The sequence below is a fragment of the Meleagris gallopavo genome, chromosome 1 (assembly GCF_000146605.3).
Source record: "Meleagris gallopavo isolate NT-WF06-2002-E0010 breed Aviagen turkey brand Nicholas breeding stock chromosome 1, Turkey_5.1, whole genome shotgun sequence".
NCBI lineage: Eukaryota > Metazoa > Chordata > Aves > Galliformes > Phasianidae > Meleagris > Meleagris gallopavo.
Genome location: NC_015011.2, coordinates 49,920,160 through 49,942,611, shown reverse-complemented (window position 1 = coordinate 49,942,611; position 22,452 = coordinate 49,920,160). Strand labels below are relative to the sequence as shown.

The following is a 22,452-nucleotide window of genomic DNA, read 5'->3' as shown; positions in this document are numbered from 1 at the left end:
TTTGTTTGTTTGTTTTTCTCTGCACTCATGGAGCTGCCAAACAGCTGAGGATGGGCAAGGGAGGAGGTGGCCCTTGTGGGCTGTGTATTTCAGCTTGGTGGAATAGTGGTGAGCATGGTAGCTGTGGGCAGGCTCTCTGAACTGTTGGCCTTGGTTCAAATGAAGGGTGAAGAGATACAGAGAGTCTCCCTAAGATGGTGGGAGACTATAGCTCTACAGAGATAGCTTGAGATGAGGAGGAGGTCCTCCAAGGCTTTTAGCTAGGGAAACTACACAAGAACACCCTAGGACTTCTCCTCCACTCCTGAATGCTTTCTGCTAAAAGAAGGAAGGATAAGGAATGAATGTGCCATTCTGGTGGTTCTCAGTCATTTATTTTTGTGTTGGAGGTCATTACTCTCCATCCCACCACTGAGGTTCTGTTACTCAAAGGAAGGCAGAAAATTTGAGCCAGGAGCCTGGAAGACTCTGAAGAGGAAAAATTTCAACAGACTATGTAAAATCCATCCACTGAGTACATGGAAGGGAAAGCCACACTGGAAATCTCTCCAAGCAAAGTGGGCTTCTCAATTACTCTGTGCTCTCAAAATAATACAATACAGCTCTCCCAGTAATGTCACAAAGCATCCTGGCTGGAGTGAGTGGAAGCAGAAAGGACTCAGGCCTTATAGAACCTCACTTGTGCCCAAACAGCAGGATCATTCAAAGAGGATAGGGAGAGAAGTTATATTTTCACTGAGGGTTCCCTGGGCACCCCATGCTGTTAAGTCTTTATTTTACTGTGACAAATTGGAAGGCCCCTTCAGATCCGGGTGTGTGGGGCTGCACAAATGGGAGCTGTCTTTTGGTAGCTTCTGTTGGTAACTGAGTAGAGCGAAACAAGTAGAGTGAGTGAACAGCCACTGCGGAAGATGTAGACTGGGATTTGCAAGGCATCCCAACACAGAGAGAATTCACAGATTTCATCTGTAATTAGAAAAATACTGCTGGAATTGCTGGATTACTTATCTTTACATTTGACTAATTCAGATAATTTCAGAGGATGAAGCAGAAGCTGGGCCAAAACAGAGGCCCTCAAACTAATCTGTAACCGTTGCCTTTATTATGTATTTCTACAGATTTTGCAAGTTTGATTTCAAATGACTCCAGCAACAAGATAGGGACACATTCTCTCCAAAGAAACTAGCAGTATAAGAAGGCCAGGCCTGCAGAACAATGAGTCTTTTAATCTCTGGCTAAGAGCAGTGGGTCTTGTGATGGTTCATTATGTCTCAGGATCAGGACTAAAGGTGACTTCCTGCCTCACACTTCCCAATTTTCAGAAATAATTCTCTTCCTGCTACCCTACTTATATCCTCTTAAACCATTCACAATAATCCCTCTACAGTTGTTCTAAATGCCGCTGGAGAAGAACGGAACAAAGGCAATGCAAATGCCAGAACGTCCTGTGTGACTGCTTGTGCTGTGGCTAGATGCTGTGCTGAGATTTCATCTTTCCTACAAAGAATCGTTAAAAATGATAATACAAAACAAGAATATAGATTAAAAACACTGTGGCAGAATTTTACAACAGTTGCATCTTACTGAATAGCGCAACACAGAATGACATCTCTAGAAGAGTAAGGAGAGAGAAATTAATAGTCTGGAGGAAATAGAGAGATTTTAAATTACATTTTAAATTACTTGAAATGAGAAGCTGATGAGACAAGGAGCCGCAGGAAGTCTGCTTCCAATGGCAAACCAAGAGTGCTGCTATTTGTGGAGAGAAGGGGCAGTGCTGTAGGAAAGAAAGGGGCACGAGAAAGATACAGGAAGGAAGATGAAGGGCATGAAGTCGGAAGCAACTCCATGGGATGGTAATGGAACTGAATAGAGTGTCTCCAGATCGAGTGCTGCAGTGGAGATTTTTGGCTCAGGATAAAATCAGACAGCGATTTGGTACTGAGGAATCTTCATACTGGGCAGGCCATCTCAGAAGGAGCTGCTGTAATGAGATGTAAAAGAGATGGAGTTGATGCAGTTGTATTTGCAGGCAGAGCAGAGGTGTTAATAGACAGCTGCAACAGCAGAGGAGATGTTAGGAAAAATAAATTGGGGTTAGAGTGATGATTATAGAACTGAAAACCAACGGGGCAGAAAGATAGAAGTGAGATATGATCCAGAAAAGGAATTAATATTTAAAAAGTTTCACTGAAGAAGGTTGAAAAAAAACCCCATATATCCATGTGTTTAGACAAGCAGAGAGGGTGATCAGAGCAGTCATCACTGGCATCCAAAGCTGGGGGACCCAAAATACGCAAGAAACATTATTTACATCATATCTGCATGCTGGTGGTATTCTTAGACCAATTTAACAAACTAGCAAACTGAAGAAAGAATAAAATTTGTTTTTTGTCCAAAAATCACATGTGGAGATGATAGAGAGATAAGTACAGATGTACAAATCCTCAGTGGTCCTCTCTCCTTAACTTCAGGTCTTTCAAGTTGAAAATCAACATAAAAGACAGCGTAAACATCAAATATTTGAATACTATATGAAATTCATCTCTAGCATAACAATATGATCAGAAGGGGAAAAAAAGGAGACATGGTACAGAGGTCTCACAAATAAACTGAGGAATCTCTCTGCAAAAGTGATGCTGGGGCTATCCCAAGAGTGCATAAAAAAATACATTAGATACAGGTGGACCAAGTGTGAGAGTATAAGGCTGTAGTACGTAACTCCCTCCATATCTGATGTATATCCTTGTCTAAGACAAACACTTTGCAAAAAAAACAAAAATCATTTACCCATAAAACACCCTTATAATGTAACACTTGAATTACTTTGTGGAGGCACTGAGGCACTGAAATCACAAACCCCACCAAAGCCAAAGTCTATGCACTGATATTAGTGAGATCCGAGTATCGTCATAAATGAATATCAATGGTTGTCCAATGTTGCACATTGAGTCTTGAAGCTAAAGCACCTGTGCTTCCAGTGCAAGATTCCCTTGTCTCACACAATGTTTTTTTCCACTGAATGGTAACCTCTGAAATGTTTGCTACCTCAAATGGCAGGAAGAAAGTCATCTCATGTCCCTTATGGATTGAATTATTCAAAAAGGGAAAGGTGTGCTTCTCTATTTGAAAGGGATAGAGAAGATTGGGACTCCTAGCATGACATTTCCGCCATGATGAATTGCTGGGATGAGAACTGTTTTGCCTCTCTTTCCCTTTCCATGCTGTGCTGAGGTTTGTGTGGACAGCAGCCTCCTAATCAATAGGAATAGAAAAAAAAAATCAATGCCTGCAACCCATTAACCGTAACAGAGGGCAGGCTGCTAACCAATCACTCTAACTGGAATTACAGTATTTGGTAAAGTATCCTCAGTGAGGATGCATGCATACACATGCAAACTTACTGAATATGACTAAAACAGACAATTAGTTGTGGGAAAATTCCCCACCTCATCAGAATGTCTATTCCATGTATTTACCCGTGTTAAACTAAAGACACTATCCTCTTCACTCAGATGCTGTCCCTCATAATTCTCCACTCCAGAGTCTACATTATTCTGCACTTGACATATAATTCGAGCCTACCTTCATGCTGGCCCATCCTGTGTGTAAAAAAAAATGCATTCCTCTATACACCTTTACTCCCTGATAAAATCCAGTTTAAGGCCTGCTTATTTATACGCCATTCCTACTCTGTTGCTGTATCCTCAGATTCTTCATCTAAATCTTTTTTTGTTGTTGTTTTTTTCTATTCATATGCAAATTCAGGCATACACAGTTCTCACAGACATCCATATACTTCCAGTCCTGGAAGCATATTCCAGGAAACAGGGCAAAGAGGTACAGAGCCTTGATACCTGAATAAACAAATGCCTGAAAAGCAGAGTGAAAGGATACAAATAAGAGGAGAAAAAACCCGAGCTGAGTCACACATTCCTCACAAAAAGTTAGTGAAAAGAATATAGCACAGGCTTTGTGGTCAGAATCTGCTTAAAGTCAAGACACAAGGGAAAAGGTCTTCAGAATAGATCATAGAGCAATGTGTCTCACTGGAACTATATGAAATATGGGCACAAATATCTTGGTCTTGTTCATAATAAATCCATTGCCCATCCATCAATTAACTATCACCAGAACTCACACCAGATCCACTTCTCATAATCAGGGATGGTCTCTATTGCTCAGAATCCATGGGTTAAAAAAGCCATAATTTCTTGACAAATAGGTATAGAAAATTCCAGTGAGGAAATATGCAGCAGCTGCAGTTTGACTCTTAAAGAAGAAAAAAGCCTGTTTTTATGTAAACACAGCAGTAATCAGAGAACTGTAAAGAATAAGGTGAGAAAGAGAAGTTGTTGGGTTTCTTTTTTTCTGAATTGAAGGTTTTTGGAAGCTTCCTGGAAATATCAGCACAGTGATAAATGCTGGAGGAAAGGTGAGGCCTACAGTGAGAATGCTTTGTGTTGACCTTGATCAATGTTCTCTGATATCAGACTTTCCTCCAGTGTAAAGGGCGCAGATGAGGACAAAGAGGAGCCTATGCAGCCTCATCTATTCAGTATTACCATTTAAAGCCACAGTCCAGCCTGAACACAGCTTTTGCCTCTGGTCCCCAACAGCCACAGAGGCATTGCTGAGGCTTTCTGTATGGGACAAACTTGCTCTTTTAGGTCTGGAGGTAATGACACAGGTAATCCTTCTGCAAAGGAGCTATACAATCAATTGTCATCTTTAGGGCATCCTTAGCTCTTCTTCTGTGACATAGCTTAGGGTACACTGGAAGGAACACTTCTAATTTCTCTGATGCTCAATGAAAAAGAACAAAAACAAAAACCAGAATTAAAAAAAGACTCTTGAAAGAATATCCTAAGCAAATTAAGAAAAATGGTTAGCCTCTGGGATAGATCATATCATCCTTCTGACTTTTCAGAGGGACAAATCAAGGGAAACATGTATCCCAGCACCTAATTGAGAGCTCCGCAAGTAGGGAATCTTAGAAAATTCGTAATCACATGGTTCCACTGACATCAGTGATAACAGGCAACTAATTTTAAAATGGGGTGGATTTCTTTTTGTAGCATTTTATTGTCAGGGAGACATGTACATGTACTTCAGACGCTGTTTCATTGAAAGCCAGCGGGTTTATTGTGGACACAAAGCCATCAAATTAATTCCTAGGATTTGGTTTTGTATTACTTTCATAATTGTTTGGGAATTCACTCTCTGAGAGAGTGAATTCCCATACAGGAATTAGGTTAAACACACTGAGTTAAGACAGTCAGATGCTAGACCACAGTGTTATGACGATGCACAGAAAAATGTACGTAAACAGAAGAGGTGACATTCCTTTTCTTGGGAATGGGAGTCTATTTTAAAAAGAAAGCAAAACACATGTGTACCTAGGCTTTTAAGTCCATGTTTAGACATTGAAGAACTGCCCTGATTTTCAGTTATGCTGAGCAGTCAGTATCTCACATTGATTTTACAGAGATGAAGAGGCTCCAAATGACTCCGAAAATCTGGATGTCTGTTTTGATATCTAAATGTCATCTTAACAGATGACTCTTATATCAACAAAAAATTTTTAATAGAAATGAAATCAGAAGTTACTCATCAGGTTTTGCCACTTTCAATCATTCACTGCAGCTAGTAGCCACTTGTGAAATTTTCTAGGAAAGGTCTGAGAGCAATGTTTACAGTCTGTGGAAAATCATGGCAAGCGAGGACTCTTATGCAGAGCAAATCAACTCCCAGCAGTGCCAGGGACAGCACTTGGTTCTTCCAGTTTAACCAGGCCAGGCTCAGAGCCTTGGTGACATCTCTGCTGGTGGTGTGAGGCTCCTTTGCAGCACCATCCTCAGCAGAGGCTGGCCAAACATCTCCAAGGGCTTGGAGGTACAGTCCTTCTTGGTTCTCCACTAATCTCTTTGCTCTGTTGTTGCCAGCTCTGACCTGGTGAGCAGGTCTAGAAGAGGGCACGGTGAGGCGTATCTCCACCATGTTCCCCATTCCATGCAGAGGTCAGATGGATGTACACAGGAGAAGACCTCTCAGAGGCAGGAACATGGAATTTCAGGCTGGTTATTCCCTGCATTAAGGAGGTGACTGTAGATAAGCCGAGCCTGTGCAGGGCTTGGCTCTCCTCCCATGCTCACCATTCCCGCACTCTTTCGCAGGACACTTTTCCAGGTTGCTTGCGTCATTTGGATAAAACTGTTCAGTTGCCATCTTTCCAGTAGCCAGTCTGAAGTGTCAAATCACTTCTCTGTTTCAGAAACCACTGGGACTTTCTCTGCAACTGACCTATATTAGTTTCAAGCTTCATTCGTTCTGGCCTGCACTCCCCTCTATTCTCCCACATGGAGCACATGCACCGCTCCTCCCCCTCAAACAAACACCTTTATACATCCAAGGACATTGTAAAAATAAAATGATCACAACCTGGCCCTCCGGGAACCTCAGTTTTACAGTTCGTCCCACTCTGATGCCGACAGAATTCACAACCCAGTTCAAAAGAGACAGACAGAGAGTGAGAGAAAGCAAGCAGACAGGCACAGACAGGAGGAGATGGAGGAATCAGGAAGAGATTAAAAGGAGTGAAAGAAATGAAACAGGGCAACTAGAAGGAATAAGCTGAAACAACAAGAGGAGGCACATAACCTAGAAGCCTAGAACATAATAGATGAAGTTAGAGGGAAGAGTATAACATTAAAATGGCAGTAAGTTGAAGGAAGACATAAATCAGGAGACGAAAAAGACACAGCAAGGGACAGAAAAGAAATGGCCAAAGAGAAGGGTGTTGGCTGAGTCAGGCAGCAAAGCAAAGTGGTGTCTATGACATAAGGCAGAAGAACCAAGAAGGTGCCTATAAATTTGGGCACTGTTTTTTTTTCATGTCTCTTTTTCCATTGAGAATACACTGTGAGGAAAAAGGGCAAGAGGAAGGAGAATAAAATTATAAATAAATGTCTGACCTGCCATCATAAACAGCTCCTAGCAGTCAAGCACTGGAAATAGGTAGTCCACAGGTTGCAGATGCTCAGGTACTTTGCAGTTCAGCAAGCAGGAAACACCGTGCACTAGAACAGTGGCATTTACATTCCCAGGTCCACTGGGTTTCTGTGCATTGGCAGTGAGCCCTGTGTATAAGAAAATGCTTCTTTTTAGTCTTATGGAGTCATGCTTGTATTTCTGTCCTCTATCCTCTCTTAGGTCCCAGTAAGAGAACCTCAGCCCCGAATACTAGTACTGGCACTGTTAGTCTCCCTTCTTCTCCTAAGAGCTTCCCTCCTCTCTCCCACCGTATCTCCATTCTTATTTGCACTCTGAGGGCTGCTTTGCCTTCCCACATCTCTCTTCTTCCCACATTTTATCTCTAGGTTTGCTCTTTTGCTCTTTCTTATAGCTCTGCTTTATCTCTTTCCTCTCTCTTTATGGCTGTTCTCCCTCCCTGTCATTCACTCAGTTCCCCCCTACACAGGCATATACAAACACAGACACACACACAAGCAGTCGCTTCATCTCCATCTCTGGTTATCCAGTTACCTATTACCATAATGCCTGGCTGACACACATCTCTCTCCCACAGACAATCCATCTCCTTTCTCTCTCCCCACTACATATCAGACAACTCTGCCTGCCTGCCCTTCCTTCTCAGCCTTGCTCTCACTGTCCCCAGCCAGTCCATTTCTTTGTCTCCCTCTACCCCAGTTCTTCTTTCCCTCCTGACAATCCATTCCTCTTGCCTTCTCCCCTACTCTGCCCATCTGTCTTGTCTGTCCTTCCTTCCCACAGTTCTCTCTAGCTGATACATATGTACCCCCAGTCCACGTCCCTCCCGTGCCTCCCCCTGCTCCTTCACGTATTTTATCTCTTTGTGTCTCCTACACACCCAGGCCCACGCTTGCTCTCTCCCATACTGAGAGGAGGCAGCGGCAAAGAATTTGCTGCTGACCGCTGCATTGCTAGGAGGCAAACACATGGCTGGCCTTGTGCAGGCCAGTTTCTGCCTGAGTGCCCCAAGTCACATATCCCCAGCATCATCTCTGGCACTGGGAAAACAGATGGTGTAATAAATGAGAGCAGTCTAATAAAAGGAGGAAAGGGTGCCTGCTTCAGATGCCCCTCACCCGCAAAGAAAGACGCATCCAACATGGGCACAGCTCTCTCACTCCCATACCAGTTCAGTTTTGTGCCAGAACTAACTAGATGAACAAGCTCTACCCTAGCACCAGATGGAGAAGAGAGGGGCAAGATATGGTAGTAGTGGATAGGAAGACCAGTGCTTTTTCCTGACATCAGCGTATAACCTCACAAAGGTGAGTACATGTGAGGATTTAAGGAGTCTGAAGGTAATGGGGGGAGGAGGGGCATCAGCATAGGAAGCATAGCAGAGTTGTGGGGATGTATGGCTACAAGCAGTAATCAGACCTCCATGTGCAGGGACTGTTCATAGGCTAGAGGCATGGACAGTACAGAGGAATCAAATGGTTGTGAACCAAGTGGCATCCAGTGATCACTTCTGTCTAGGTGAAGAGGGATGCCACCCTACTAGCAGTCTCAGCTAGAAGGGCCATCAACAGCAATGACTCAGTCCACTTAAAGGAAATATCCCCAGGCCTGAGTGGGTGCAGAAACTAGAGAGGGCAAAAAAAACCTTCATTACTCTGTTTGTGTCCATACCAGAAATGTCCTCCTGCCGTTTCCCAGTTTCATGACACTGTCCAAGAAAGCTCCCTTATACCTCCCCTGATATCTGCATGCAGAGGCTTGCAGCATCATATCTAACTCAGTGCCAATAAATGACAATTGTTTCCTGTTTATAAGCTACCAGCATTTCTAACCTATCTAACATTTTCCTGTTCCTTGCAGCCTGATACCTCTCTGCTGACAATAGCACTGAAAAGCATTATCTTAACCTTGTAAATGGTCTTTCCTAAACATACTGTTTTGCATTTTATGCTTGATGCTTCAACTGCAATGTGAATTCCAACACTTCCAGTTTCAGCTCCACACTGAAGCCATTCAACATCACAAAATCAAAGACCTAGAAATAGCACACAATGGCCATACACAACTGTGATGCTAAGAGTAAGCGATGCTCCACAAGAATTAAAATTGATTAGCAAAAGTGAAAGGAAACCAAGTGAGAAAAGAAATTCCACTCATTTGCAGCTAAAGGCATTTTTATTATAGTTAGTAGCAAATTCACAAACAGGGTGATTTCTATCTGCTTTACATTGACCACATACACATTGCATTTTGTATTTTTTGAGGTTAATACTGATATTTTCAGGAGGTCCTCTGCTCTATTAGCTGGTCATGAAGAATTTCTGTTGTGAAATGTCAATCCTGAAGTTGTAGTGGTCACTTTTGCTTGGTCAAGTGTCAAATGAGATGAAGGTTCTCTTTCCATTCTCTGAATGGACAGATATAATATATGGTTCAGCATAATTATATGTGTAAGCTTATATGTTAGTCTCTACTTTATCTCCCTACCCCCCAAGGAAAAAAAGAAGTTTAAGCAAGTCTATCACCCTAGCTTCTGCTAAAAGAATCTTAACCTTTTTTTTCTTTTTAAATAATACAAAAATTTGCAGGCAATAATTGCACTCAGAAATCCTATCAAAGAATTGCACTCAACCTGAATTTCCAATCTCTTCACATTTTTCCACCCTTTCAGACCAATAGTGTCTGTAGTCTATTTTTTTTAATTTTTTCCAGTCTCCCCTGAATATGTTCCTCAGTTCATCACAGCTTGCTGTGTTTATCTCCCCATGCTACTCTTAGGCTTACTATTATGGGTTTTCACTATTGCTGCATTACTCCAGCATCAACACTGTCACACCGACTTTAATCCAACCTGCCTTCGTCTACTGCAAACCCTTTATCTTGAACCTAAACTCATGGTTGCCATTGACCTTACTCATCATGGCTCTGAATTCCCCAAACCAACTTCGACAAGGACATCTCAGTCTTGCAAATTTCTATCCAGTTATTTATTCTTACCACCTGTTCTACAACCTGCAGTGTCATCCAGCACTATCTTGTATCCTTGTTTTCCCTCAACGGCTCAAGCATAAATTATGTTTCCTCTCATTTAATTTCCATAACATAACTCTACAAGCCAGAAAAAGCCTTAGGTCTTTCCATCCATATTTCTCACTCTCCCTCTGCAAATCCCTTGGGCTTTTCATGAAGGAATATAGACCCTACTCATTCCTATTCATTCCTATTCTCCTACTGCTCCTTCATTTCCACTGTTTGAGGCACAGCAGCTCACCAGCTCTGCCTATATACCTACTCTGCTCACACTCCCTGACTAAAAGTCTTCACATAGTATATTTTTCCAGTACTTGTACAGAAAGATAACAGGCTCCACATTTCTCCAACTGATGCATATCTGGCTGGAGGGAAACTCATCAAACTGACCCCATCCCTGACCCCAGTTTGACATGTAGGGTCTGTCACATTTCCCTTTTAAACATTGCCAAATTTGGATTTGATCTCAGAGACCAGGAAAGAGAGCAATTCCAGACTTTTCTTGACAAACAGCTTTAGGGGAAGAAATATGTGAAGCTGCGACAGAAGAATGAGAGAAGGACCCCCAAGGAGTAAAAACAAAACAAAACAATAAGCAAACAAACAAACAACCACAACAAGTCAGAATGAGAACAGCCAGTGCCTATGAAAGTTATACTGCAGCAAGCTCTGAAGAGCCGAGATGAGGCTGCTGGGACTCAGCTGGGGGTCTCCTGCCAGAAAATTACACTCCAGACTGAGCAACATCCCCACCTGTCAGGTGATTTCGACAAGGAGTCATAGCATCTAAGAGTTCACAACACCTGAAAGGACTGGAGATTGAGATGCTCTCTTCTTTCTCCCTCCCCCAAGCCTTGCTGTTCCAGGTCAACAGAGCCAAGGGCAAGTGGCTCAGAAGACATTGTTCTCAAGGCAAGATGACAGCAGGAGGAGAAAATAGGATGCGAGAAGCAGAGAGATGAATTGCCCTCAGGTTATGAGAAACGCTGAGGGGGCCAACATGGCCCTTGAATATTTCCTGCTTGCAATCCACCTCTGCTGCAGAAGGTCCTAGAAGCCTCTTAGCCCCAGGACCACAGAGTATCATCTACAAGATCGAAAAATTACTTGCTAAAAACAAGTAGTGGTGGCTATTCTCCATGAAGAAGTGGAGATGAAATGGAAAAAGAAAGACTGTGAACTCAGGGAGAGAGAGAGAGGGGTCCCGTAATGGATGGTGCCAAGGACAGACACATCTTCCTTCTACTAATAGAGATCTGCCATCAGACCGCTGACTTTATACAGGCAGATGAGAAAACAACTGCAAGCAGCTGTCAGCTGCATATCATAGATACAGTAATTATTAAAAGCAGAGCACAGTCCTGAGCAGGGTATGGACCCCCATGGATCTGGGTAAGCACCAGTAGAGAGCATTTGCTGCCTACGGAACAGAAATGCAGTGTTTTCCCTGCTGTCAGCACCTGCGTCAGGCTCCTGGTTTCTCTTGAGATACAGCTCTTAATTGGGATAGATTGTACGTTTTCTGCTGTAGCCCGGCCCAGCTCCCACTTTAATTGCTAGTTTATGACTTAGCCTGTTTTATGCTTTCCACGCTACTTCTTTCCCCACTTAATCTAATAGAATTATAGAAAGTATTGCTGGGAAGACCTCAGGAGGCCGCAGTTTATCCTTCTGCCCCAAGGCAGTATTTCATTTTCAACAACATCATGTGTCTTTTGCTATCAGGTCAGATCGGTCCAAGATGTATAGAAGGTAAAGAAATGAAGCTTACCCAAGGGAATCAATTGGCATAACTGACTAAATCCAGCCCTTTAAGTTCACTGATGTTATATCAGAAATAACTCTGGACCAAATAGTATCCTTTATCAGATCAGTTTTCTAAAATATGTCCTTTCTTGTTTTAAGTCTGTAAAACGAACAGATCTCTAGAAGAAATTGTTCTGACAGCCCCATTTCAGTATATGTGTTGCTTTATTATGAACAGCAGTGACCACTCCATTGTTAAGATTGAACAGAAATTATCACTGTATGATCAACTTTGAAATTCTTATTAAATCCCGCAACAAGGATTAATCTTTCTGAAATTTTATATTCTACATTTCACTCCATGGTAGAACATGTCTGGCAAGACAAAACTATGAAAGCAACCTTAATTAGATAACTTTACAAAAATGAATTTTCAGTAAAATTTCAGAATGTCAGTCAGTTTACGAGGTTCACTCTTCTGAGACAACTTGACTAAAATTCCACTTCTGTTCATCCATTAATTTTTCTAAGACAGAATGTCTTATAGTCTTGGGAATAGTCAATGAAGAAATTATAAAACAATAAAATTTTTTTTAAAATGGTGATAAACTATACCACACAGAGCAAGGCACAAATGTAAAAAGGTTTCTATGCAGTAAAAAAAAAATGAGAAATGAGGACCAAAGGAAAGGTAAGGAGGAACTCTGGGGAGAAAAGACAGTTTTTTCCCCCAGTCAAAAAAAAAAGCAATCAGGAAAAAGGACTACATACTTCTTAAAGCTGGTTAAAGGCCTGCTTGTTTCCTCTCCTGTCTTTTGAAATTTCAGTTCTGGCTGAATTAGGGTTCTTCTGTGTTGTAAGCATGCGTGCTGAACACATAGAATCACAGAATCACAGAATGGCCTGGGTTTGAAGGGACCTCAAGGATCATGAAGCTCCAGCCCCGCAGCCACATGCAGGGCTGCCAAACTCCTTATCTAATACTAGACCAGGCTGCCCAGGGCCCCATCCAATCTGGCCCTGAACACCTCCAGAGTTGTTCATCCACAACCTCTCTGGGCAGCCTATGCCAGCACCTCATCACTCCCTTGGTAAAGAACTTCGCCAACATCCAACTTAAATTTTCCCTCCTTTAACTTAAAACCATTTCCCCTGGTCCCCCCATTATCTATCCTTGTAACACCTACAGCACTGCATAGCTGGACAAAGTAGAGGAGATGTAAGAAGACAACAATGGCCAGCAGATATGCTTTCTGCCTTCCTCCCACTGTTCTCCACAGCACCTGCAACTCAGGGAGATGCAAAGGCTAAGCAGCAAACAAACATCCTCACTTTATAGATAAAACTTTTCCACAGCCTGGTTGTATCTGATTCCCATGGTCTCCATTCACCCTTCACTACTAGTCTCTATAACCAAAGTCACAAATAAGCTAGGAAAATAGCATCACCTGCATCATGGTGCTATTACATAGCCTGTTAGCTAGAAAGAACAATATATTCTGCTTTTAAAATGCATTCAGAATGATGGAGATGGTAATGGCCAAACACACTATTTTGAAAGATGTTAAATTATGACTACTTTAGTGCTTGAAATAGTTCTGTAAAGAGCAAGGTGGGCTATGTGTTTTATACACAACCTCTTTTCTAATTCTAGTCTTGGCCTGCAGAATGAGGGACAGGGGCAGTGGGTGAATCCCTACTGCTAGCTAATTAGATTATACATTTCCTCTCTCTGGCAATATATCTTTCCCTGCATGGGATGCATTTTTCTTCACTAACCTATCAAAAGCAGCTTGGCAATAAATCACAAATCACCACCAGCACTCCCTTAATGAGATCCTCTAGCTTTTGTGTTCATTTAATAAAACAGTGTTCACCAATCTTCATCTTACTGGTGCATTTAGACTGTTTATTTGAAGTTATGGGAGATCTTTCTGGCACAGAGAGATTGAATTCACCCGTTAGAGATCATGCAGGATTCATTTCATCACCCATTCCTAAGGCATTCACTCCCCCCCTTTGCCCCCATGTACCACATCACAGGGGGCAGGCACAGCTGGCAGGCTATTTTCAAGATGAAAAAAAAAGTCTTGTGTTGCAATCACATCATCAATAGAAGTAGGGGGAAATGAACTATCTTCTTGAGATCAGTTCAACATCCAAAATAACTTTTAGTCCTAACAGTCAGGGGTACTAGCATCTGCAGGCAAACTTCCATTCAGCCTATGTAAATCAACAGACACCCTCAGGATTAACAAGGCAACCCATGTGAGATAAAACCAACCCAAGCCAAAAAAGGTGAGTTTTGACTAGTGACCCCAAGCCCATGGAGGAGTCTTCCTTTTCTTCAAATAAGAGCTTTCCCAGCTATGTCTTTTTTTTTTCTCCCCCAAGTGGATTTGTGAAAAACAAAACAAAACAACAAACCTATTTATTTTCTTTTCCAGCAAGCTCAGGGCCTGCTTAACCTCTTTAGCTTGTGTTCATGCTCCCTAGCTAATTCCCAGCATCAACATAGTGTTGCCAGTGAAATGAGCCCAGCTGCTATTGCAGATTCTTGAAGTGCTTCATAAACTCTGCTACAACATCTGCAGTCATATTCCTAGCACTGGGCATAAAAGTGGTTATAAAATATACGTATAAAAGTATTGAAACACAGATTCCTGAAAAGCTTGCCTGAAAAACTCTTTAGTGTTTATTCTCCTCAGAAATTAGCCTTCCTTACCCAAGGGAGGCTAAAATAGTTCTCAAAGAGGAGAAATGCTACAGTTTTGAATTCTTTAATGTTAGGTCCACCAGCAAGGCAGTACGTAACTGGATGTTTTCATATACTCCATTAGCAAGTATTAGTAATTCTTACATAGGCAATGTCAACATCTCACACAGAGTTCTGTCCAGGCTTTTACCCTTTCTGATACAAAATTTCTAGCTATACATGGCTGAATCAAATTAACTTAGCCAGTTTGTCTTTCATTTCCTGTTTCCACAACTGAAATCAGAATCATAGCTTGTACTTTGAAATTCAAGGATAAGCAGGGAAAGTTTAACAACAAAGGTGACTGATTCTAGTAAGGGATTGAGAACTAAACCTATGAGAACATGAGAACATGATGAGAAGAAGGAAGGGCAATTTCAGTTTTAGACTTGCCCCTGGAATAAAAGAGAGATTCTCACCATATGATCTCATTTTACAAGTAAACCAATTTGGGTAAGACTGTATAAAGTCCTTCTTGCTTCAACAGAGGTAGCTGCTTCAGAAATGTTGTGACCTGGGGCCAGCAGAGGGCACTGCGTTACCAAGTGACAATGGCACAGATGAAAGACAGACTGGCAGTGGAAGAGCCTCGTTGAAGAAAACCAAATTCTTGGCATTACAAAGAGGTGTTAGTCATCACTGTATCAATCCTAGAACTGATACGAATAACACTGTTAAAATAGGCCTCAAACTCTGGGCGTTCCCAGAAACACACCTAAATCCAATCCAACTACGTATCCATTTTAGGCCACAGACTTTCTACTGAAAATGCTTCGCAAGTAGCGGGGCTGAATCAGTCCTGCCCTGCAACGTATATACCAGTGCTGGGTTGCTTAAGCTGAAGAATATCCTGTCAGCTTCTTCTCTCCTCCTCCAAATCTCTACATCCTTCCTTATAGCAGCAGGAAGTTTGCTCAGACATGAGACAAGGCACTATTATCAAGGCAAAAAGCTGGCAATTTCCATTCTGCCCTCCCTCTTTTACTCCCTGCCTCCTCCAACCTAACTGATTTTCAGTGAGCAGAGAACCGAAGTAAAGGACATGAAGGGGATGCTAAGGTAGCAATTCCAAAATAATGTCTTTCCACTCTCTTATTTCTAGTTTATTTTGAATTACCAGAAGATGACTGTGAAGAAGCAAAAAGCTCATCTTTTTTCCTCTCTCTGTATTCCAATCCATAGGATTCTGGGCACTAGAAGAAGTTCTGAAGTTAAGTCATCCCAGTCATGGCCCTCAAGCTAGTGAGTGAAAGGTTTCCACTTTTTCTTTGTACAGTTGGTAGAATGACTTTGCCAGGATGTTGAAAGGGGCCTCAAAATTTTTCATCTCCTTCTGTAAAAAGAAAATTGTAAATGACGGATGAAAGAAGCATTTTACTATTTCTGCTCAAACAGCTTCACAAAAGACAGACTAAAACAGAGGGTGAGTTAGAGGACAAATAAGTGGAAATGAACCCCCAGTTATTTATCCTCAGCTAAAAGAGAAGATAGATTTACAAATTCCCACTTCTATAGATGGTGAAAAGAGCAGATACTCACTACTGACATCTCGCAGTATTCCAGGCCATGTTTGTCAGCCCATTCCTGTGCTTGTTTCTGTTCCACAACTCGACGACCAACCAGATCTGTTTTATTCCCCACTAAGACACCTGCAGAAAAGAAAAAGAAACAAAGCAAATACAACTCAGAAATGATGATTTGTTACCAGTAAATTTTGGGGCATTGCAGAAGTACCTGAAAAAGTTGGGGTGAGGCATAACAATACATGACTATCTAGAAAAGTTTACACTAAGGAATGATCTAAAATATATAGATGTCTTTATCTGCACTGTGAGTTGGAGGAAGCCATGCCTGCACCTGCCTTAAAATAAATGCTCTATACTGCAGCTCAACAGAAACGACTGCTGCCATACAAGAGAGGTGCAGATAGCAAATATATCATCTATTTCTTACCTGGGATGTGCATTCCAACTGCTTGTGCCCTCAGCTTTTCCAGCCACTTGGCACAGTTGTTGAAAGATTGCTCATTAGTGACATCATACACAAGGCACAGGACATTTGGTTGCTCCCACTGCACAGCAAGAAAGGAACATTGTCAGCTCTAATGAAACCAATGTGGTCGACAGCCAGTCCGCATCTGCATGGCAAACACAGATGCTAAGATAAAAATAAAAAGCCTAATACACAGGAAACCTATGCCTGGGCTGAGGTTACACATCTCTGTTGAATTGATTAAATGGATAGCTGGCACTGAGTGATACAGTCTTGCTTTACTTCCTCATTTCTGTCTTTATGGTCTTGCTCCTTTATTTGTACCAGCTCTGGCACTCATCTTATTCCCAGGGAAGCTGATTCTTCATGCTCAATCAGCACAAAATTAATCCTAGAGAAAAAAATTAGAAAGGTTTTCTGCCAGTTTGAGAAGCTGAGTCAGCTTCCAATGGGGTCCCTTGCAAATCAGACCTGGTGCAAGGGCAACCGTGCAACTGCCTCTTGTAGAGCAGTATTAGGTTGACTTAGCTGTCTTGGGAAACTTCATATCAATTAATTGATTCTACTTTCAAGTGAGATAGCACAATGGAGAACTGTACCAGAAAAGACAGGAATGACTGAAGGAAAAAAAGAAAAAAATCACACACAACAGTCAAGGGCAGTATTATGCTCAAGGACAAAAATGTGTCCTGTTTTATCAAGATATCATTACAAAACAAAAAACATCACTGCTGAAGTAGCAGCAAAATCGATGCATTTCTGAGAAACAGAAATACTTTAATCAACAGTACATAGTTACTCTCAGTTAAAAATCCCTACTTCTTTTGTAAGAAAACTGAAGGATTATCTGCTTTCCTTCCTCTTAAAAGTATTTGTGCTAGCACTTTTACAAGTTTCAGAAAGGTAGAACAGGAAGCATTGGCAACTGAGGTAAATGCTTCCATTTACACTAAAGACAAAGTTTGCTATATCTGTCAGACTGGGGATTCAGATCTTCAAAGCAAAAGCACTCCTTTGGAAGAAGAGGACTGTTACATAACACTTACCAGTTTCTCCAGCGTCTGAGAAAATAGATCTTTGCCTGCAGAGTCAAAAATGAAGAATTCCTGAAAGCAGAAGCAGAAAGAAAGTTCTTGCCAGGAACACTGCAATGTAGAGGAAGGTTTTGAAAGTAAATACCGCAACTTGTCATCCCTGCATTTTGTTCAGTATGGCAGTCTTGTGTCCCTAAGAGACATGCTTCTTGGCACTGTGCATACCCCATCTTCAGACAGTATGATAAAAGAAGTGGCTATTTTTTTTCATGTATAAATGATAAAAGGACTACCTCCAAGGCTCTAGGCCTTGTTTCTACCTCTGCTGGAAACAGAACACTGGGAAGAGTGGGACAGTAAAAAGCTAATTTTCACTATTTGTATAAAATGACACACGTGTCCACATTAAGTGTAGGGTATTTAAGGAAAAGGAACGGTTTTATCTTCTGTAGTTCTAAGAAACATGAACTAAACCCGATTGTCCTAAAAGACAGAACAGAAAGCAAAAAGTGCTTGCGACAGCTTTGGTTTAAGATGTCCTTTTAACACAACTATGTAAAACACATTTTAAGATGAAGCTAAGCCTTCAGAAGAGCAAGCACAAGAAATTGCACACAACCAGTCTCACTTCCTTACTGCAACTTAATGGCCTTACAAACAGACAGTGCAATCTTCTAATGGAATGAGATGGAAAGGGAGGCTTGAGCTCCAGATGTCTCTTTCTGACCCAATTTATGTCACAGAAAAACTCACCACACTATCACTTGTCTCTGGAACTGATATAGCCTTCACCAACAGTTCAATGCCCGTTGTCTGTCAAGAAGAATCAGGAAAAGAGGGATCAGAAGAGTTTTTAAGAGCCTGCCCAACTGCATACCAACTATGCATCAGATTGAGGCAATTTTTTGCAAATCATTACAATCCCATCAAACAGACTGCTGGGAACTCAGCAGTGCTCCTCATAGCTTTGGTAACAGTCATCCTTACCTCACAGCTGCGTAGGTTTGCTCAAATGGGAAAAAGAGTACCAGCGTTCAGAGCTTTGTTTGTATACTAGCGTATTAGTTAAAATCTATGGGGCTACATTCACTGTCACAGTGCTGCTCTAAAGCAGCCTCGGAACATTTTGCACCAACCATGTGATCAGCTAACATATGGGACCGAGGTTATTTGTGCCTCTTCCACCTTTTATCTCATTCTGCTTTGTAGCTTGTTTGTTTGTTCTATTTCTATCCCTAACTTCTGGTTTCCATCTTTATTTCAATGAATAAACATAATATAGGGTTGGTTTTTTTTTATTCCCCCGCACTCATATTTTCCTTTTTTTACTTTACTTATATTTACTTTTATTTTTATCCTGCTTCTGATTAGTCATCACCATTGATTATCTCACTGAAAGACTGCAAACTGTATCCTCTTCATCTGGGAACAGTTTCTGCAGATTATAATTATCTTGGGGCTATGCAGAACATCTTCATGTTTGCATAGTGATAAGCACAATGTCCACATGCACACTGAATAGTTGGAATTAAGAGCTTTCTCCTTCAGTGATGCTTGTTCATAGAGTATTTCCTAAGGGTGGGAACTCTCTCAGACCACAGAAGCTCGGGAAAATATTGGTTCAGAAGGACAATTATAACAATTAACTAATTTACTCACCATTGTTTCAAAACCAGCACCCACATAACGTAAAAACTTACAGAACGTTAAATCATTTCTCTTCAGACTCTAAGGTGCAAGGCAAAGAAAACTATGTAAGACCCACCCTGAATGCCTCAACAAACCATATGATTTACTTTGTTCTAAGGCTTCTTATTTATCTCATGTAACTTAGGAAAGTTGCTGGATAGCAGATTGAGCTTGTCGTATAACTTGCACTTACCAATGTATAGTTCTTCTGAAAATGAGCCCCATCATTGCGGAACATCTGGGCTAAAGCACTCTTCCCCACAGCTGGATCACCTGCAAAACCAAAGATTAAAAAAATTTTTTTCATCTTAGAGAATCTTATTTTCCCTCAGTTCTGATCCTATCTTACGCCAGACAAGACATTGAATACTGCAACTCTGAATGCAGGCAAGGTAACTGTCACAAAATAATCTGAAACGTACTACCTATGTGATGAAATAAATATTGTTATTATGCATATTGATGCTGAAATCAGATTTTTGCTCGATGAACGATAGTAAAGAGTTCCCATGTCAGGGTTGAAATGCTGTTTGTTTTAGAATTTGTGTTTAAGAATCTACCCTATAGCCTTTACCTAAGAACTCACATTTTCCAAGCGTGGTGTTACAAAGAATCTGACAACATGATAAGGATACTGAACTGCACAGGCTGTTCTCTCTCCCTAAAATACATATTTCCACAAATTCAAATCCTTGTTTGTGTTATACTGAGCTTAGTGGAGACGCAGGTCTTCCATATCCTACAAAGCTGCTTAATCTGGTAACATTCCTCGATGAACTCTTCTTGCTGACCCTGCTAAGTGAGCAGCTCTTGCTGACTCAATGCTGCTGGTGGCTCATTAGTTGCATCCTGGGCATAACAGAAGCAAATGTCACTTGGCTGGAGAGGAAGCCTGCTGATTCATCCCTGTATGGAAAGCAAACTAAAGGGCTTTCATTTTTGCTCCTCTAGAACAAAGGTTTACTGGTGTCACTTGCATAACACTTCGGGCAAATTTCTGCCCTTCTTTGGCCCACTGTTACAATGTTCTGCAAGACCTAAAGGGATTGGCAGAGAACTGCAGAATTCACATAAGTCCAAATCATTCCACGAAACAGATCACAGTCCTTGCAAAACAGAGTTAACTTAATGTTCTCAGGGAGCTTATCTTCTCTTCACATATCCTTTCGGCAGCCTGGATAGTTCAAAAGGGACAAAACCCAGGAATTAACTATCTCAGTGTTCTAGCTTTTTTCTGTCCTGAAAGGAACACTCATGACAGTCAAGCTGAGAACACAAACCTTCTGTGCTATATTGGTAATAAACAAGCTCAGAAAGGGGTACATTTTGGCCCTATTAGAACTTCATAGCTGGTGTTTTGAAGGAGTTTGGGAAGTTATCTCCTCACATGATATTTCAAAGAAGAGTACTTTGGATACTAACAATTGCTCCTAGATCAACCAAAGCAGTTCTTGTTTAAACGTTTTTAGCATGCTTGCTTACTTTGAGCTGAGTTGGGTTCATAATATTTAGACAGGAAAATCTGGTAAATCAGCTTGTTTGTTCCCTGATCAGTTCAAGCTTGTGCTGAAGACAACACTCTGTTCTGAGTGGAAGCTATTCTGTATTTCAATAGATAATTATATCTGTCTTTGTAAAATGAGATAGAGAAGCATACACTGCTACAAACTGTGCAGGCTTCTTTTATTTTCAACATCCAGTGCAAATTCTTACCTAATGTGTTCCTTTTCTTTTATTTGACAGCCTCAGCTTTTTTTTCCCCTCTTTTCTTCTTTTTTGCCGTTCTCTTAGCCCATTACATCATTGCACTTCTTTCTCAAAATAAGTTCCCTTGCATTTTCCATTTAGTTTGGTCTCATCTGCAAATACTGCATCCCACAGAATTTATTCCATCCATATTTGTTATTCTGCCAGAAACTGTTTCATGTCTCTAAAATGCCTGCTACCGACAAGTATCTTTTTTTACAAAGAAAACCCTTTCATGGTGTCTCCAAAGTAAGCTCCAATCTTGGTCTGTGTCTGTAAATTACCCTTGAGATAACACAGGAATCGCTTTCTATTGTCAAGTTAATAGCCTCTCCTCTACTAACAAAAGTCCTTTCCCCTCTGTTGTTCTCTTGACCTCGGTGCAGCTCCCAATACTGTCAGCCATTCTATTCTTCATAATCATTTCCTTAGGTACACAAGAGTTTCTTGATCTACCTCAGATGTTTTTGCTTCTACCAATGTGATTGCATTCTCTTGTACTCTCTAGGTTGTGGTTTCTCGCCTCTTACATCTATTTCATTATAGTCATCTCTCCTGGAAGAAAGAAGTTATTTTGCCTGGTCTGCTGCATTAATTCCTTATTTTCAACAAGATACACATACTATCTCAGTACTTAGGAGCACTACAAACGGATCTGATTCTATGACACGGAACAGAGCCTTTCTGTTGTTTGCATTGTGAACAGAACTGAAAGGGCAGCTTCAAACCCAGTAGGGATTAAGAACATAACTGAGCCACACAAAGAAAACCTGTGTGAGTTCAGGAGTGTCATGGAATCAGCCTGGGCAGCTGATTAAAGAAAACCTATATTGGGACCTGGAAACTTCCAAACGGGAAGTGATGTGCAAATCTTGAAGATGGTTAAGGTACTCATGTTGTCCATGGTAACTGTCAACAGGGGCAGCAGGGAGAAACGCTCTTTTGCATTTGCCAAAGCCTGCACTTGGCTTTGTGCAAGTTGACAAGTTACCTGCTTCCAAGGAAAAAGCAAAAACAACAGGAAAAACAAAACAAAACAAAACACGAAGATTTAATTCTGGATGGAAAAAAACACATTTGGAGCAAAGAGTTAAGCGGAGAGTTGCCTGCACAGCAAGGCGTTCTGCCTCTGCACTCCTGGCTGATACCACGCGCTCAGCGATGAGCCTTTCCTTCCTGCAGCATTGACAGCCGGCTGAATTCACTCTCAGCACCTCCCTAATCCATCCTGACTGAATAAAGCGCTGTCTTCGCCTCACTTCTCCTCCCCTCCCCCCCCCTCACAGATTAACCTCCAGTTCACGTGTGGATAAAGAAGCCTTCGTGAAGCAGGCACTCTTTGCCCTCCCCTCCATCCTCCATCCTCCCACACCCACTCGCTTCGGACCCTGCCCTTCCCCAGCCGATCGCACCGCACTTCACGCCCTCCCACGCGAACAGGGGAGGCGG

At 41.6% G+C, this 22,452-nt stretch overlaps 1 protein-coding gene across 2 annotated transcripts in view; it reads right to left on the bottom strand.

The window, feature by feature from the left end:
- Positions 1 to 9,167: 9,167 nt before the first annotated feature.
- The window catches only part of IFT27 (intraflagellar transport 27), a 13,817-nt gene continuing 532 nt past the window's right edge, over positions 9,168 to 22,452 (bottom strand). Inside the window, exons 2-8 of one of the 2 annotated variants that reach the window (XR_793689.3) lie at positions 19,451 to 19,530; positions 18,322 to 18,381; positions 17,581 to 17,640; positions 16,496 to 16,613; positions 16,082 to 16,191; positions 15,660 to 15,875; positions 9,168 to 9,418 (exon numbers count right to left, since the gene is read on the bottom strand). Coding sequence is in view for 1 of the 2 variants with exons in the window: in XM_003202227.4 (XP_003202275.1) it covers positions 15,777 to 15,875; positions 16,082 to 16,191; positions 16,496 to 16,613; positions 17,581 to 17,640; positions 18,322 to 18,381; positions 19,451 to 19,530 (527 nt within the window). In the remaining variant the exon portion in view is untranslated. Of the gene's footprint in view, positions 9,419 to 14,161; positions 15,876 to 16,081; positions 16,192 to 16,495; positions 16,614 to 17,580; positions 17,641 to 18,321; positions 18,382 to 19,450; positions 19,531 to 22,452 lie in introns of those variants that run through there. The other variant, XM_003202227.4, reaches the window with a different exon arrangement.